Raw genomic sequence first — 17653 nt, forward strand, 5'->3', positions numbered from 1 at the left:
ATAGTACAGTAACAACTTACGTTCATTTTCAACTTACGTTCGGCCATTCGGAACGTAACTAAAACGTAAGTTGAGGAGCGTCTATATATATACGTTACTCCCATATTCAAAAAAGGTGACAAAAAGAAACCAAATAACTATAGGCCTATAAGTTTGACTTCAATCGTAGGAAAAATAATGGAAACTATCATCAGAGATGCTATCGAACATCATTTAGAAAGTAACCGTTTGATAAATGATAGCCAGCATGGTTTCAGACGGAAACGTTCTTGCGTGACTAACTTACTAGAATTCTACAACACAGTTATCTCGAATTATGACAAAAGAAACAATATAGATTTAATATATCTAGACTTTGCAAAAGGTTTTGATACCGTCCCACACGAAAGACTACTTACTAAATTAGCTTTGCATGGAATAAGTGGTAGCCTATTAGGTTGGACTAGTAATTGGTTGAATGGTCGAAAACAGAGAGTTGTTTTAAATGGAAATACTTCTGGATGGAAAAGTGTTGCAAGTGGAGTTCCTCAGGGTTCCGTTCTTGGGCCACTTCTATTCATAGTATATATAAATGATATAGACCATGGACTAAAATCTACTGTTTCCAAATTTGCTGATGATACAAAACTGTGCGGAGTGGCAAATGATCACTCAAACCAATTAGATATTCAAGAAGATTTAGATCAATTACAGCAATGGTCTGAAAAGTGGCTAATGAAATTTAACACAAGTAAATGCAAGGTAATGCACATAGGTAAAAATAACAGTAAGTACGATTACAAGTTATTTGGTAATTCGTTAACAAAAGTGGATAGTGAAAAAGATCTCTGCGTAATTATCAGTAACGACCTCAAATCATCCAAGCAGTGTATTTCAGCCTCTGAGAAAGCAAATAAGATTCTGGGACTGATTGCGCGATCTTTTGATTTCAAAAGTCCATCACTCACTAACAAGCTATATATATCGTTAGTTCGTCCACATTTGGAATATGCTGTTTCTGTATGGTCACCGAATCTCATTAAAGACATTGACAGACTGGAAAAAGTACAACGGCGAGCCACAAAACTGATTCCAAATATCAAAAATAAATCATACGAAAATCGACTAAAACACATGAATCTGTTTTCCCTAAAAAAGCGTAGGCTCAGAGGTGACTTGATACAGGTCTTTAAGATTTGAAAGGGAATTGACAACATCAAAAGTGACAAAATTTTCACATTGAATGAGAATCAGACAAGAAACAATGGTCTCAAACTATCCGGAAATAGATTCAATTTGGAAGTAGGTAGAAACAACTTTGCCAACCGTGTAGTAAATGAATGGAATAAACTTCCTGCACAGGTAGTGCAATGTAGTTCAGTTCGAAGCTTTAAGAATCAGTTAGATAAATACCTAAGTAAGATGCTGTAATGATTATGATTATAATTTATCTTATATTATTTGCTTTTGTTTTGTCATCATTTGTCTGATTTTCATTTATTATTAGTTATATGTCAATTTATTATTATTTACTATTTACCTGTTTGTTTATTATTTAACTATACCTATGCATTTATTTATGTATTTTATTTGTTATTTACATTATTATAGTTTTTATTTATTGTTTTATTATTAATATGATTTTTTTTTCGCATCCGACCTAGATATGGATCAAAAGGTCTCCTGTCGGCATGCTCCGCCTTTGTAATCCTTTGTAAATATCTGTATATATATATATATATATATATATATATATGAATGTGTGTTTGTATACGTGTGTGTGTGTTTGTATATTAGCTGGGAGGGGCTGAGGACCATTGTCAGCTACTGGTTTGCAGGTTTTCAACTTTGTGAAACTCAAAATAACAATTACCGGAATTACACCTTTCATTTTCAAAATTCTCCACGAAATGTGTACCCTATCTTACACCTGCTTTCCTCATTGTTTCCCTCACTTTGCATTTTGTTTCCATCTTTATTCTGTATCTCTCACATCCTTCCTCTTTCCCTCATATGCACTTTTTTCTGCTATATCCTTCACTTCTTCCCACCATTAGTTATCTCTTCTGTTCCCTTCCATGCTCCTTAGCCCACATACCACCTTTGTGCATTTGAGAATTTCCTCCTACAACATAATTCACTAATTTTTATTTCATTACATTTCAGAATATGTATACAAAATTTTTCCTGTTGTATATACTTCCTGCTGTACAAGTGTATGGCCAAGTAGTAAGACCACAACGACGCCCAGGCATTCCAAAAGTTGATTCACCTACCTTAGATGAAGATTCTCTAAAATGTCCAAAGGAATGGATGCCTAATGAAGACGTTTGCTACAGATTTATCAGGTCTCCATTCAAGACTCGTGATGAAGCCCGAACACAATGTCAGGTATGTGTATAAGGTAGTAGGTTGTGATGGTTAGCTATTTGTTGCGTAAATCAACCTGTTAAGATAGGCTTTCATTTCTACCCTTTGTTATACTTTCTTGAATCACAGGTAACACTTGATTTACAAACTAATAATTTCTATTTGGTTTTAATGAGACATATTTTAAACACCAGAATTTAACCTATGAACCTTTTGTTTATTTTTTCATAAGATTTTTAAAGTTACCCCTTCAGTTTAAACTGACATTTGTTTTGAACTCAAAAACTCGTACTGTATATCATATTTTCAAGTGCTGTATGGTCCTCTAACCTGTAGTGTACTGAACTTTTAAGTTAGTGAACCAAACAAGGAAGCAGATTATTAAGAATATGCAAGCAGATGAAAAGAGACAAGATGGGGTAAGACACAAATATATTAAAGATGGTAGAGGAGAAATTAAAATTCTATCTATATATTTAAACCAAGAGCCTTTTCCCCTTTTCAAGAGAGGAAGCCAAGCCAAAGGCACACCCCCACCCATTCCACTCCCATCCATCCACCCCCTCTCATCTTAGCTCCTCATGGATGTTGGGTTATCCCTGTACCTGCCCACTGCCCTGGGTCAGAAGCAATGTAGTAAGGTTGCTTCACTTAATCGGCAACGCCCCTCTCCATCCCTTCATGCAGAAAAAGAGAGAACCTTGAGAAATCTCTTTGGACTTCATCTATATATCATTCATACATGTCCACCCCATCCTCCACCCCTCCCTTCCTTGCATAACAGTGTTATCTGTACACAGTCACTCGACACTCATCCCTATCTCCTGCTTTCTCCTTGTCTTCTGTGTTTTCACACGAGGGGACAAGGAGTGGGGGGTTGCCATGTAAATGGAGTGGTGGAACCTTGCTGTGGATGTGCTGTGTCTTCTTGCTTTGCTCCGGACCCATGCAATGGTTGGAAGATAGGGATGACCCTTCATCCATGAGGATTTAACATGAAAAGAGAAACAAATGGGAGTGGGATAGTTGGTGGTAGGCACATGCCTTGGTCGGCTACCTCTCATAATGGGGGAAGTAGTCTTTGGTTTAAATAGGTGCACCATCTTTTGGTTGTACAAAACTCAAAACTTTCTCTTTAACACTCTCTCTCCTCTCTCCTCTCTCCTCTCTCTACAATTATATGAAGTAGCTTTTTTGTTTTTTCAATTAGGCCTATGGTGCAGACTTGGTCAGCGTTGGATCCAAAGACGAACATATATTCCTGACAAAATATCTCCATGAGAACGACCCCCTTCTCCGCATGTGGTACACCTCTGGTGTCCAGAGAACTACAGGATATTGGGAGAATGAAGCTGATGGCACATCCTTCCAGGATATGATGGGAGCGCTCTTACCAGATCAACAGCCTGTACCCAACAAGAACATTCTTGCTTACTCGTAAGTTAGCTTGGAAACTGTAACTTAACCTTGCTTCGTTTTAGAATTGTTTCATACATGATTATTAGGGCTGTTGTTAAATCCACACCATTTAAGATGTGTACACTATTCTAGGCTATGACCAAGTCATGCATCAAAACCACAGCTGGACTACATTCAGAAACCAAAATATTCCCCATAGAGCAACCTCAGGGTTTAATGTCTGATTTTGTGTCTGAAGCAACACCAATGTTCCAAGTCCAGGTTTTTATTTTAACTAATCACTTGTGGATGTATTGAATGGGAAAATCTGTTCAGGTGGTTGGAAGTTTTTAAATGCATAGTAGAAAATATGTGAGGGTCAGAATGGTGGAGTTGAATGGTTTGATGTGAAGATGGGCTACACATCATGGTTATGTGATGATGTCATGGTTTTTCAACGTATATGGATGGTATGGTAAGGGAGGTCCGTGTGAGAGGGGAGGGTAGTGGAAGGTGAGCCAGTTGTTTGCTGATGACACTGCACATGTGACTGATTCTGAGTAGAGACTAGAATCAAGTGGTGACAAAGTTGTGATGGGTGTGAAATGAAGATTGAGACTAGATGTGGACCAAAGTAAGAAATGTACAAGAAATGATGATGGTGAGTTGGAGATAAATTTAAAGGGTGAGAGCAGGAGGAAGTGGAGAACTTCAAGCATTTTGGGTCATTTGTGGCAGTGGATGGAGGAGTGGAGGTGAATTATTTAGTGTCGGAGGCAAACAAATGTCTGGATGGAATTAATTTTTTTTATGAGAAATAGGTATAAGGAGAGTGATTGTACCCATAGCACTGTGTGTAGCAGAAACTTAAAAGGAAGACAGAAGGGTAGAGCTTGAATGTGTTTGAGATGAAGTGTTTGTAGGTGTTACTAGGGATAGAAAGAAATGTGGAGGTGAGATAGAGAATGGGGGGAGTGGAAAGAGCTGTCAGATAGGAGAGATTGAAGAGTGCTGAGCTGGTTTAGACATATGGAAAGTATGAATGAGGAAAACCTAATAAGCTGTAGAAAGCTGAAGTGGATGGAGTGAATGTTAAAGGAAGACCAAGAATGGGGTGGATGGATGTGGTGAAGAGGAGATTGGATCCATATGGAGTGATGATGTGGAGGGATTTATTTTTATATTATTTATCTATTTATTTATTTTATTTTTATTATTATTTTTATGTGGGAAGGTTGCCATATAATGAAATAATGAGAGTAAACCAGCTCTTGCTGTTTGGCCCATCTGTGTAGGTACTATGTCTTGCTGATATTGCCTTTGACTTCAATGTATCTAGGGACACGAATCTTTATCCATGAGCTGCTAAGATGGGAGGGGCAGTCAATGCATTTAGATTGGGAATGGGATGTGTGTGTGCTTTGGCTTGACTAGTCCCTTGTTTGGGTGGTGGGAGGTTTGATTTGTATGTATTATGTATGTACATGTTACCTTTGTTAGCAAAGGGGTTAATTGTATATCTGCAGTTATTCACCCATGCTTTACTGAGGGTAAAGAATTAGCACTTAGTCTGTCAACTGTCAGTGTTTCATTCAGGTGTGTGTGATATCTTTGGTCATGAAGGGATCACAGAAGACTGGATGGTAATGGATTCTTGGAATATATGTGAAATCTTGGGAAGCTTACTGGCTTAGCAGTCAGTTGTGTCTTGTGACTTGGGCAAGAGATTGGGATATAGTTTGAGGCTTCCCCATGGCAAGTTCATACTAAGGATGTGTTACATTAAATTTGCTGTTTAGACAGAGAGTTTGTCAACTTAATCTGAAACCAATCATATAAATATATCCATTTGTCACCCCCCAGGTATTCCCAGAATACACAAGAGTGGGGGCTTTTGATGGTGAGTGGTGAAGACAAGCTCCTCTACATCTGTGAGATTGCCAAAACTAGCCTAGAAAAGTTAATTGATGAAGATCAGGAGAGGGACCATGAGTATGGGATTATTGTTTCTGATCCTGAGAAGGTCGACATGGGGCCTGTCTTTACCAAGCAGCCTGAGGATGCCATATTTGACTTAGTCCGCAGGGTTGTTATAAATTTCATTTCCATGACATGTCTAGGTGAGTAGCTAGGGCAAAAGATTGTTGTGAACTTGTTACATATGAAGAGTTAAATAAAAAGTATGTATATATTTTAACCTTCTACTTGCCACTATTCATTTACTTGTTAATATATTAGTTTAATTTATTTTTGCAGCTCGGGCCTATCCACACCCAACATATGGTTGGTTTAAAGAAGTGTATGAGAATGATAGAGTTGTCAACATTAAGATTAATCCCCTTGAAGACCCAAGAATAACTGTATCTGGAGGGACGCTGATTATCAACAATCCTGAACAGGTAGCCTAGTTGTATTTTTTATGGTAAGCAGGGCCCCAACATGGGTAAGTGGCGCCCTGGGGCAAATCGAAAAGTGCCCCCCGCCCCTCCCCTTGTCGGGGCCCTGATGGTTAGGATATAGGCAGTGGAGGCAAACAAAAAGTTTAATCTTGAAGATGAAGTAGGAAACAACATGGATGAATTTTGGGTGCTGATTTTTTTTCATCCCCATGGAAGAGGAAAAAGATTTTTTTATATGTAATATGTGTGTATTGACCTAGTTGTAGTGTATGGGGTTACAGCAATGCTCATGGGGTCCTGTCTCCTTTCCTCCATTTGTCAAACCTTGCTTTAAGTTCATTCATAGTGTTGGCTTGGGTTGTATTTAGATCTTATTCCATAAGTCTTCACTTGTATTTGGAAAGCCAATCCTCATGACATCTTTTAACTGGGTTTAAAGGATATATATATGTATGTATGTATATACCCCGTATAGGGGGAAAAACTTTGGTGTATGTATGTATGTATATATATATATATATATATATATATATATATATATGATGAGGTGGATGGATGGGGTGAAGGGAGCTTTGGGGAAGAGGGGAATGTCTGTTGAGGAAGGACGGGAGAGGACAGAAGACAGGGGTGAATGGAGAATGGTTGTATATGGATGATGTTGTGATGCATGAGGTGGAATGAGCAGGGGGATGGGGGATGAGGTAGTATGTGTGAGCAAAATTTGCTGCAGCCCAAAGGGATTTCTCCCCGTCTTCTCCTTTTAAGCATGGGGGGACGGAGGGGGGGGGGTCGCCGATTTAATGAAGCGGCCTTGCTGTGGATGTGCTGTGTCTTGCGACACTGCTTGTGACCCAGGGCAGTGGACAAGGTGCAGGGATGACCCATCATCCAGGAGGTGCTAAGATAAGAGGGAGGGTGGAGTGGGTGTGGAGTGTATTTAGAGATGGAATGGGTGGGAATGATTTTATGCCTTTTCCTTTTTGGCTACCTCCCTTGTAAGGGGGAAAAAGCCTTGGTATATGTGTGTATGTATATATATATATATATATATATATATATTTATTTATGTATATACACACACACATATACATACACCAAGGGATTTTTTCCCTCGTACAAGGGAGGTAGTCAAAGGCATAAATCCATTCCCAATCTCATTTCATCCCTATATACTCCATTCCCATTCACCATCCCTCCTTCTTTTTTTGGCTCCTCCTGGATGACTGGTCATCCCTGCATCTTGCCCACTGCCCTTGGTCGGAAGCAATGCAGCAAGACACAGCACATCCACGGCAAGGCCACTACATTTAATTGGCAACCCCCCCACCCTTTGACCTCTCGTGCAGAAAAAGAGAAGACAGAGAAATCCCTTCCAGCTGCATCAGAATATCATTCACACATACTTCCTCACCCCTCCCCATTCCCCAACCACTTCCTTCCATGCATGACAGCATCATCCATACACAACCATTCTCCTCTCACCCCTATTTTCTGTCTTCTCCCTTCCTTCCTCAACAGACATTCCCCTCTTTCCCAATGCCCCTTTTACCCTATCCATCCATCTCATCCTTGGTTGCCCCCTCATGTTCACCCCCTCCACCTCTGCCTTCCACACCTCTTTTACTAATCTTTCTTCACTCATTCTTTCCATATGTCCAAACCATCCCAATACTCTTTCATCAACCCTATCTCCCAACTCCCTTTCCACCCCAACTCTCCTCCTCACCTCCTCATTTCTCACTCTATCCAGCCTAGTAACCCTTACCACACTTCTCAGACATTTCATATCAAGCATATTTAAACTCTTCCTCTCCTCCTCTCTTATGGTCATTGTTTCTGCCCTGTATAGTGCTGTCAACACAATCACCCCTTCATACAATCTCCTCTTAGCATCCATTCCCAAATGTCTATTTCTCATTACATTTTTTAATCCCCCAAGGCATTTACTTGCTTCTCTCAATCTACATTCTACCTCCACCTCCACTCCTCCCTTTCCAGCCACATTCAGCCCCAAATATTTAAAGCTGTCCACTTCCTCCAGTCTTTCTCCCTTAATACATACATACATATACCAAGGCCTTTTCCCCCTTACAAGGGAGGTAGCCAAAAAGGAAAAGGCATAAAATCATTCCCACCCATTCCATCCCTGAATACACTCCACACCCCTCCACCCTCCCTCTCATCTTAGCACCTCCTCAATTCATATTTGCTGCCATCCTCTCCCCTTGTACATCTCACAATAATTAACATATTAACATATATATATATATTTATATATATATAATGAACATGTCTGTAATTTTTTTTCCATACATTTTCAAGGTGAAAGACAGAGGAAATTACCATTGCCGTGCAACAAACAAATATGGCACCATCTCGTCAGAGAGTGTACAAGTATCTTTTGCTTATATTGCCGAGTTCATCACAAAACGTTCCAATGAATATGGATATCAGAATTGGGGCAAGGCAATATCTTGTGACCCTCCACAGCATTTCCCAGGTACTGTTACCATGACAAAGTATATGGGATTATTTTGTTTTAGGTTTCTTGTGCAGCTATTGATTTGTGTTAATGTAGCCCTTTTCATAACAATGCCATTGCTTATTATTGATAAACTTGCAGATATCCGTTACTACTGGGCCAGAAACTACTTCCCTAACTTTGTGGAGGAAGACATGCGTACCCTGGTATCCTTTGATGGAAACTTGTATTTCTCGTACTTGGATTTCATAGACGATGGGCTCTACAGCTGTAATGTACAGAGTATGATGTCAGGTGTGGGCAAAAATGGTCCCTTCTTTAAACTCAAAGTCCAGCCACACGGTAGGTGATGTATAAGCACGGTTTTATGTTTTCTAGGATGTCATTAGGTTTGATTAGTAGTTGATAAAAATGAATAATGACACATTGTGCACATGAGATCCTGTACTAGCCAGATTATCTAGGTGTATAGAAAGACAGTCATGCAAGTAGTTTCTGTTGGGCCTTATACTCTGTGTAGCCTTAAAGTGCTACACAAATGTTCCATCAACCACAATGAATATGGTATTCCCTCTGTACTATTATTGGTATTACTACCATGGTTGTTCAGTGTGTATATGGCTAGTGGTAAGAGAGATAGATGGGAGGGTACTAGACAGGGCTAGGCATTTGTCGGCAGAGTATGGGAGGGTATGTGAGTGGATGTAAATTTGGGCAAAAGTTCATGAAATGTGGAAGGTGTGATGGTGGTTGTAGGTTGGAGGTGAGTTTAAAGAGTGACAGGCTGAGAGAAGTGGACAGTTTTAAGTATTTGAGATTGCATGTAGCAGGGAATGGAAGACTGGAGGTGAATTATAGAGTAAAGGAAACAAATCTGGGGGGTGAAAAGTATCTTGAGAAATAGGTGTTTAGGATTGAACACAAAGAGAAAATTGTGCAAAGGAGTGATTGTTTCCACTGCATTGTAAGGAATGTAGACATGGAATTTGAAGGAGGCAAAAAAGGAAGAGCCTAAATATGTTTGATATGAAGTGTTTCGGAAGTGGTGGATGTTACAAGGTTGGTAGAGTAAGAGGTAATGCAGAGAGCAGCGACTGAAATAAATGGGCAGTTAGGGTTGGTCAAAGATTACTGATATAGTTTGGGATTATGGAAAGAATGAGTGAAGCAAAGATAGTCAAAAATGTATGGAAAGCAGAAGCAGAGGGAAACTAGAGGGGAAAATCAAGAATGAGGTGGATGGATGGGATGAAAGGGGATTGGATGCAAGAAGAATGTCTGTCTAGCAAGGAAGAGAGTGCAAAAGATAGTAATAAAGGGAGAGTGATTATAAGTGAATGAAAAAAATTATGCAGCCCAAATGGATGTTCTTGTCTTCAGTGTGTATTTCTTGAGTGGATGTGGGTGTGGGCTGACATGTAATGAAGTGGTGCAGATAAATCAGCTCCAGCTGTCAGGTGTGGAGATGCTTTGTCTTCTTGCGTTGCCCCAGACCTGAGCAATGTGGTAAGGAACTGGAATAACCATTCATGAGGTGTTAACATAGGAGAGACAATGAATTGATGTTTAGATTGTTGTAGGGTGGGTGCATATTCTGACTTGACTATTCTTGTATAAGGTATATGTAAGGTATGTATATGTATACAGGTAGTTCTCGATATATGCGAATACGCGTATATCCGATTCAAGAATTTGCACTACTTTTCGATATGTGCGGGGATATATTCGAAGATATGCGATTTGACCTAAAAAAAAAAAAAAAATAGTCGCGGCCGATTATTTTTTTCAAAATTCCTATTATATATTTGAAGTTGGTGTGCATAAAGCCGTGTGGTAACACTGGCTGCATCAGCTAGGTAGAGTGGCATCACTGCGGCGTTATCACAACAACAACAACACCGGCAGCTGTACAGACGGCATCGTCTTAGGCATCCTTCCTGTTTCATAGGCCAAACCATTGTCTTTCTGCAGGTAATTAAGCTTTTTTGATACACAAATTAATTATTTTTTTCACAAACAAATTAATTTTTGATACTTATTACTGCCCCAATTATTTTCGTCAATTTTCACTCTCTGCAAGAATTATCGTTTATTCTCCGCACTGGATAAACTCTAAGCAGTAAGCCTGCCTGTGTATCTCCAGAGCACATCAACAGTCAGTTTAAAGGTCAGATATCAACAGATATACCATTCACTAAAAATCATCGAAAAAGTACTTTTTAAAAGCATACAAATAAAGTTTTTACCTATTACAGAAGAATTTATTCAGAAAATTCACTTTTAATTGCGCCTCGCATACCACTTTTCCGAAGTCTAGATATTTTTGCCAAATTTGATAAGATGTAGATGGTGGAATTATATAGAATACTGTCAGTATGTTTTTCTATGTAAATTAAACTGTAAATACAAAAAGTTATTGAAGTCTTGATATCTGACCTTTAAAGGTCAGATATCAAGACTTCAATAACTTTTTGTATTTACAGTTTAATGTACATAAAAAAACATACTGACAGTATTCTATATAATTCCACCATCTACATCTTATCAAATTTGGCAAAAAACAGTTTTGTCTTCATTTCACTGCGTCGTCTGCTATTCGAAACATTCCGCCCGTGCGCTTCGGGAAAGGTTCGGGGAATTCCGCGTTCGTGACGTCACAGTTGCCAAACAAACAATATTGTTATTCTGAATAACTAGACTTCGGAAAAGTTGTATGCGAGGCGCAATTAAAAGTGAATTTTCTGAATAAATTCTTCTGTAATAGGTAAAAACTTTATTTCTATGCTTTTAAAAAGTACTTTTTCGAGCAATACGATGATTTTTAGCGAATGTTATATTTGTTGATATCTGACCTTTAAGCGTAGCAAGCAGTCTGAAATGTGAATTGTAAACAGACTGATTTTTCAAACAGCTGAAGAAAATACGCTTGGCGAAATAAGTGATGTTTACGGTAAAAAAAAAAAATAATAATAATAATAATTGTAATAAAAAAATCAATCAGAGTTGAGAACGTATCCCCCTTTTTCCCATAGGTTCAATAGTTCGATATATGCGAATTCGTTATATGCGGGGGGGTCCGCGGAACGGAACCCCCGCATATAACGAGAACTACCTGTACATATGAAATGGGCCTTTCCCCCTTTTGGAAGAGATGTGACTAAGTCAAACTATACATCCATCGAGAACCAATTCCTTTTGTCTCCCATCTTAGCACCTCGTGTATGACAGGTCATCCCTGCCTCCCTCTAAATAACTCAGATCAAATGCAATGCATTGAGACACTGGACTTTCACAGCAGGGCGCTACAGCTGAAACTGGTTTGCTCTTACTTCTTCATTATCTGATGAACCCCCCCTCATAATTCACTAAAAAGTAAAATAGACCAGACCAGAACATACCTTTGGGCTGTTTTATTTGTTCATCCAGTTACAACTACTTTCCATTCATTTCATTTGCACTCTTTTCCATACTCTTGATAGACATTCCTTGTGCATTCATTGTCCACTTTACCCTTTCCATCCACCTCATTCTTGGCCTTCCTATCAGTTTACACCACACTTCTACTTTCTACATTGTTATTGATAGTCGTTCCTCACTCATTTCTTACATGTGCCCAAACCTTCTCAGTATTTTGATCTACCTGATTTAACAGCTCTTTCTATCCACTTTCTGCCTCACCTCCATATTTCTCACTAGCCATCCTCATAACTCTTACATTAATTCTCACACTCCTGTTATTACTTCAGATTTGAAGTCTGTTATATAGAGAGCTATTGGCTTAATCACTCCTTCATACAACCACTTTGCATTCATCCCCAGGCACCTATTTTTCATAAAACCTTTCATTTCTTCAAACACATACTTGCCTCTTCTACTCTATAATTCTCCATTATCTCCATTCTATTCACTGCCACATATGACCTCAAATACTTAAAAGCTATCTATTTCCTCCAGTTGTTCACCCTTCCAACCCACTGTCATTTCTTAACTTCAGTTTTGTCCACATTAAGTTTCAGTTTTCTTCTCACACACACCATCCCAAACTCAGTTTCCAGCTGATTTAATCTCTCTTAAGACAGCCACAAGCTAGTGTTTGTTGTCAACAACAATCGACTCGCCTCCCACTTACCAATTCCAAAGCCCTGCATAACACTTGTGTTTACCTCCCTTATCACACAATCTATATACTCGTTGAACAATCATGGCAACATGACACAAACCTGGCACAGCCCTGCCTTTTCCTCAAATCAGTCTTTGTATTCCTGACTCACATGCAGGATCTATTACTCGTGTAAAGACTTTTATCCTTCCTCAACAGACTTCCCCATATGCCACATATCCACAATCCGATATGACTTTTGAAACTTCGGTACCTTTTGGTATATTGGGAAGTTCTTTTTTGTATCCTTGTTGCTTTACAGGCCAAGTAATTTCTCGTAAAAATCTGTTTTACATTACACATGTAGTCACAGTGAAAGAATGCATCATACTTTCTTTCACTATTCAGATTAGATCGATTATTTTAGTCCTTTTGTACTTATGTTAGTACTAGACTACCACAGCCCTGCATTTTAGTACAAGTGCACATTCGGCTATTGAAGATAGCAAAGCCAAATTATGCACTTTTTTCACCTTTTTGTCCAGTACATGTTTTTTTGGTAATGGTATTGTGTTTTGTATTCCTTGTAGCGAACTATCAACAACTTAAATTTGCAAACAACTTCCCCAAGGCCTTTCCTGAGTCGCCAATTCGAGGAGAAGACATTAGACTTGAATGTATTGCCTTTGGCTAGTAAGTGTACTCAAGCTTTAGTGTACAGTAGTTGTTTTCTTTAGTGTACTACATTATCAATAAGAGTGTCTCTTCAAGCTCTTAATTATAACTGTAATGTAATTTTTAGTTTAATTGTAAGCATTGTGTTAATAAAACGAAGTTATTTTTTTTTCCAAGGGAGACTGCTAAACCACTGAAGTCAGTATCAGGAAATCATTAAGACAAATAACATAATTCATGGAGCGGATCTGTTAGGAGAAGACTGAGAATGAAATGGATGAGATAAATGGGTCTTGAGTAAAAGAGGAATGTCTGTTGAGCAGAGAAGTGAGAAAGCACGAGATAGATGTGAGGTGAGAATGATTGTGAATGGACTATTAATCGATGTGGCCCGAGAGGATTTCTTGTTTTATGTATTTTCACAAATGGAGTAACGGTCACTGTAATGAAGCAGCGGATGTGCTGTGTTTTGCTGTATTGTGGGAGACTGGAGTGACCCTTCATCCACAAGGATTAAGATAAAAGGGAAACGGATGAGAGTGGGATGGGTAAGGGTGGATGCATGCCTTGGCTTGCTACTTACCTTATAAGGTGGGAAGAAGCCTTTGGTATTTATATATATTATATATGTATATATATATATATATATAATTAAATCTAAGTGCATAGTAGTCATTGGTGTGGGTGTTTACTATGACTCATCCACCCCCATATAAAGGGGGTTGAGGCTGTTTGTATGTAGTCTAATTTTTGTACACCTTTCATGGTCACGTTTAAGTGCATTACCAAAGTTGCTTCCTCTGTATAGTTAAGGGCACAACTACATGTACTACAGCTCTTTTCTACTGGTAAAGTGGGTAGTTAAGTCAAAGCACTCAACAACTTCATACATGTCAAAATTTATTTAATATGTATATGGTTGGTGTGCAATTGACTCTTGCCCATCCCTCTTAAAGCAGGGAAAGGAATTTCGTTAGCGATGTATATGAACACAAGGGGAAAATGTGGTTCTAATGGTTGCATTTTGTGTTTACATTCTTTTAATTGTTTGGTGGTTATGTAAACATTCCAATACCATATGCTTTCTGCAGCCCAGTTCCATCTTACAATTGGACTCGCCGTGGTGGCAGTCTTCCTCGTGGACACAAGCTCAGTAGTTTCAACCGTGTGTTAACGCTGCCCAAAGTGGAGCCGTCAGACAATGGGGAATATATATGTACAGCAGAAAATGGGAAGTCATCTGTTAGAAACAGTGTGTTCCTAAGTATTCAAGGTAAGATGGTTTAATCTGTACTTAAATTTTTAAGCTCTCTAATGTGTGTGTATGCTTCAAGTCTGACAGCCCCCATATAATTGTAAGAGATGTATGGGAGAGCTTGAGGACCATTGATTACTTAGATTTGTCTTTTGGCCTCCAGTCAATGAAAATTTAGGCAACAATTATTATTGCTTGCATTATCTGGGACCATGTCATTTTTAAGAAGGTGAGATGCAGGGATGACCCATCATCCAGGAGGAGCCAAGATAAGAAGGAGGGAGGGGGATGAATGGGAGTTGAGTATTTGGGGATGGAATGGGTGGGAGTGGATTTTGTCTTTGTTTTTTGGCTACCTCCCATGTAAGGAGCCTTTGGTATATGGATGTATAACCCTTTTAAGTTTACTTTTTTATATATATATATATATATATATTTTTTTTTTTTTTTTTCTTTCTTTCTTTCTTTCTTTGTGTGTCTTGCTGCATTGCTTCTTACCCAGGGCAGTGGAAGAGATGCAGGAGCCAAGAAAAGAGGGAGGGAGGAATGATGAATAGAAGTGGAATATGGGTGGGAGTGGATTTATGCCTTTGACTTTGGCTACTTCCCGTGGTACATGTATGTATGTGTTTATTTATTTTATTATTATTGTTATTTTTTGTTTATTTATTTATTTATTTATTTTTTATTCCAGCCAAACCAGCTTTCACCATCCCACTCAAAGACCAGTTTGTAGCCATACAGTCAAGCCTTCTGTGGGAGTGTGAAGCTTTTGGAATTCCTGGTGTAGATTATGAATGGCTTAGGAATTCAGAACTGTTGAACTTGGAGACGCTTAAAGAGGATGAACATTCACGTTATGAAATAACAGTAAGAGAATGGTGGTTGTACTCTTATACCATATGACTTTACAAAGAAATGCCAAATACACTTAGGTCTGTTAATCCAACACTCACCAACTTGTGCGGAGGTTTGGGCCCAGGATGTAAACCCATCTCTGGAATTGGCCCAGGACATAAAACACCACCAATTCTTGAAGTGGGCTTATGTCAGGGGGTCCAAATGTCCTCCCAAGTGGCAGTTGGCAAATGTTGAATTAAGAGACCTCCTTGGTGTATTAGGGATGGTGCCACAGCTTGTGTTTGTAAAACATCTCTGAAAGCTTTTTTATTTATTCATTTATTTGACTTTTTATCAGGATAATATTCTCAGCATCAAAAACATCAGTGAAAAGGATGAGGCTATGTATCAATGCAAAGCAAGCAACCAGCTTGGCTCAGCCTATTCATCTGCTCAGCTGAAGGTTCTAAGTAAGTAGTGGCAACATACTCTTCTTTACCTCTCTCTTCTCTCTCTTCTCTCTCTCTCTCTCTCTCTCTCTCTCTCTCTCTCTCTCTCTCACTCCCCCTCTCTCTCTCTCTCTCCCTCCCTCCCTCCCTCCCTCCCTCTCTCCCTCTTTCTTTTAATTTTTGCTAAGCCCTCATAAATGGTATATGTAATGTTATGTATTTATTTGAAGTCTTGTAATCTCTTATCATTGTCATTTGATTGCTTTTTTAGAACTGGCCCCCACTTTTGCAAAGGAGCCTGTTCAATCAGAGACCTATGCTGCAGAAGGGATGAATGTAACAATTAAGTGCAACCCAGAAGCTGTACCAAGACCTGAATTTATATGGCGGAAGGATGGCTTGAGGCTGGGACGAAGTAATGAGAAAACTTTTTTAATCTTGTCTAAATTTATAAACCAAATCAAGTCTTATAAGACATAATGTAATACAGTGAAATTTTATATTTATTTATAAATCTAGTACAGTGATACAATTTCTTATATAGAATTTGGGTGGAACCTGTTGGCTAATTATTTATTTATCAATTTATTAATTTTTTCCTTGTTTTAGGTGGTCGCTTACGCATCCTACGGAATGGTAATTTGGTGATTACCCGAGTCACCCGAGATGATTATGGCAACTATACCTGCACAGCTAAAAACATTTATGGCCAAGACTCCAGCAGTGGAAGTCTTATTGTCCTACGTAAGTCATGTTATTCTGCGTTAGTTTGATATTACGGGACAGAAACATGGAACATGAGAGAGGAAGAGAGGAGTTTGAATGTGTTTGAGATGAAATGTCTGAGAAGTATGATAGGGGTTACTAGGCTAGATAGAGTGAGAAATGAGGAGGTGAGGAGGAGAACAGGGGTGGAAAAGGAGCTGGGAGATAGGGTTGATGAAAGAGTATTAGGATGGTTTGGACACATGGAAAGAATGAGTGAAGAAAGATTAGTAAAAGAAGTGTGGAAGGAGTGAATATGAGGGGGCATCCTAGGATGAGATGGATGGATGGGGTGAAAGGGACTTTACAAAAGAGAGGAATGTCTGTGGAGGAAGGATGGGAGAGGACAGAAGATAGGGGTGAATGGAGAAGGGTTGTGTGTAGATGAGGCTGTGATGCATGAGGGGGAGTGGGTGGGGGATGGGGGTTGAGGAAGTATGTATGAAAAAATGGACACAGCCCAAAGGGATTTCTCCCCGTCTTCTCCTTTTTTGCATGAGGGGACGGAGAGGGGGGGGGTCGCCAAATTTATGAAGCAGCCTTGCTGTGGATGTGCTGTGTCTTGCGACAGTGCTTCTGACCCAGGGTAGTGGACAGGATGCAGGGATGACCCGTCATCCAGGAGGTGCCAAGATTGGAGGGGAGTGGAATATATGGGAAATGAAATGGGTGGGAGTGATTTCTATGCCTTCTTCTTTTTGGCTACCCCCCGTGTAAGGGGGGGAAAGCCTTTGGTGTATGTATGTAGTTTGATATTACAGTACCAAAGATGAACCATTAGGAGTGAATAGAGAGTGGTTGTAAATGAACAAGGATAAGACAGTCCAAAGGGATGTTCTTGTATACTCCAAATATTTCTTAAGTGCATGAGGGGCTGGGGGTCATCGTATAATAGAAATGGTTAGAGTAAACCAGCTCTTGCTGTGGAAGCACAGTGTCTTG

At 39.2% G+C, this 17653-nt stretch overlaps 1 protein-coding gene across 3 annotated transcripts in view; it reads left to right on the forward strand.

The window, feature by feature from the left end:
• Cont (Contactin) overlaps nucleotides 1-17653 on the forward strand; it is a 63570-nt gene that overhangs the window by 17150 nt on the left and 28767 nt on the right. For all 3 annotated transcript variants that reach the window (XM_076201436.1, XM_076201438.1, XM_076201439.1), the window contains exons 2-13: nucleotides 2146-2370; nucleotides 3560-3786; nucleotides 5611-5867; nucleotides 6004-6146; nucleotides 8469-8646; nucleotides 8770-8970; nucleotides 13318-13420; nucleotides 14494-14675; nucleotides 15352-15527; nucleotides 15856-15967; nucleotides 16218-16361; nucleotides 16556-16690. In XM_076201436.1, the coding sequence (XP_076057551.1) occupies nucleotides 2149-2370; nucleotides 3560-3786; nucleotides 5611-5867; nucleotides 6004-6146; nucleotides 8469-8646; nucleotides 8770-8970; nucleotides 13318-13420; nucleotides 14494-14675; nucleotides 15352-15527; nucleotides 15856-15967; nucleotides 16218-16361; nucleotides 16556-16690 (2080 nt within the window). In that variant the 5' untranslated portion in view covers nucleotides 2146-2148. The remainder of the gene's footprint in view (nucleotides 1-2145; nucleotides 2371-3559; nucleotides 3787-5610; nucleotides 5868-6003; nucleotides 6147-8468; nucleotides 8647-8769; nucleotides 8971-13317; nucleotides 13421-14493; nucleotides 14676-15351; nucleotides 15528-15855; nucleotides 15968-16217; nucleotides 16362-16555; nucleotides 16691-17653) is intronic.

Source organism: Oratosquilla oratoria, chromosome 18 (assembly GCF_046742065.1).
Source record: "Oratosquilla oratoria isolate Oo_2021 chromosome 18, ASM4674206v1, whole genome shotgun sequence".
Classification (NCBI taxonomy): Eukaryota; Metazoa; Arthropoda; class Malacostraca; order Stomatopoda; family Squillidae; genus Oratosquilla; species Oratosquilla oratoria.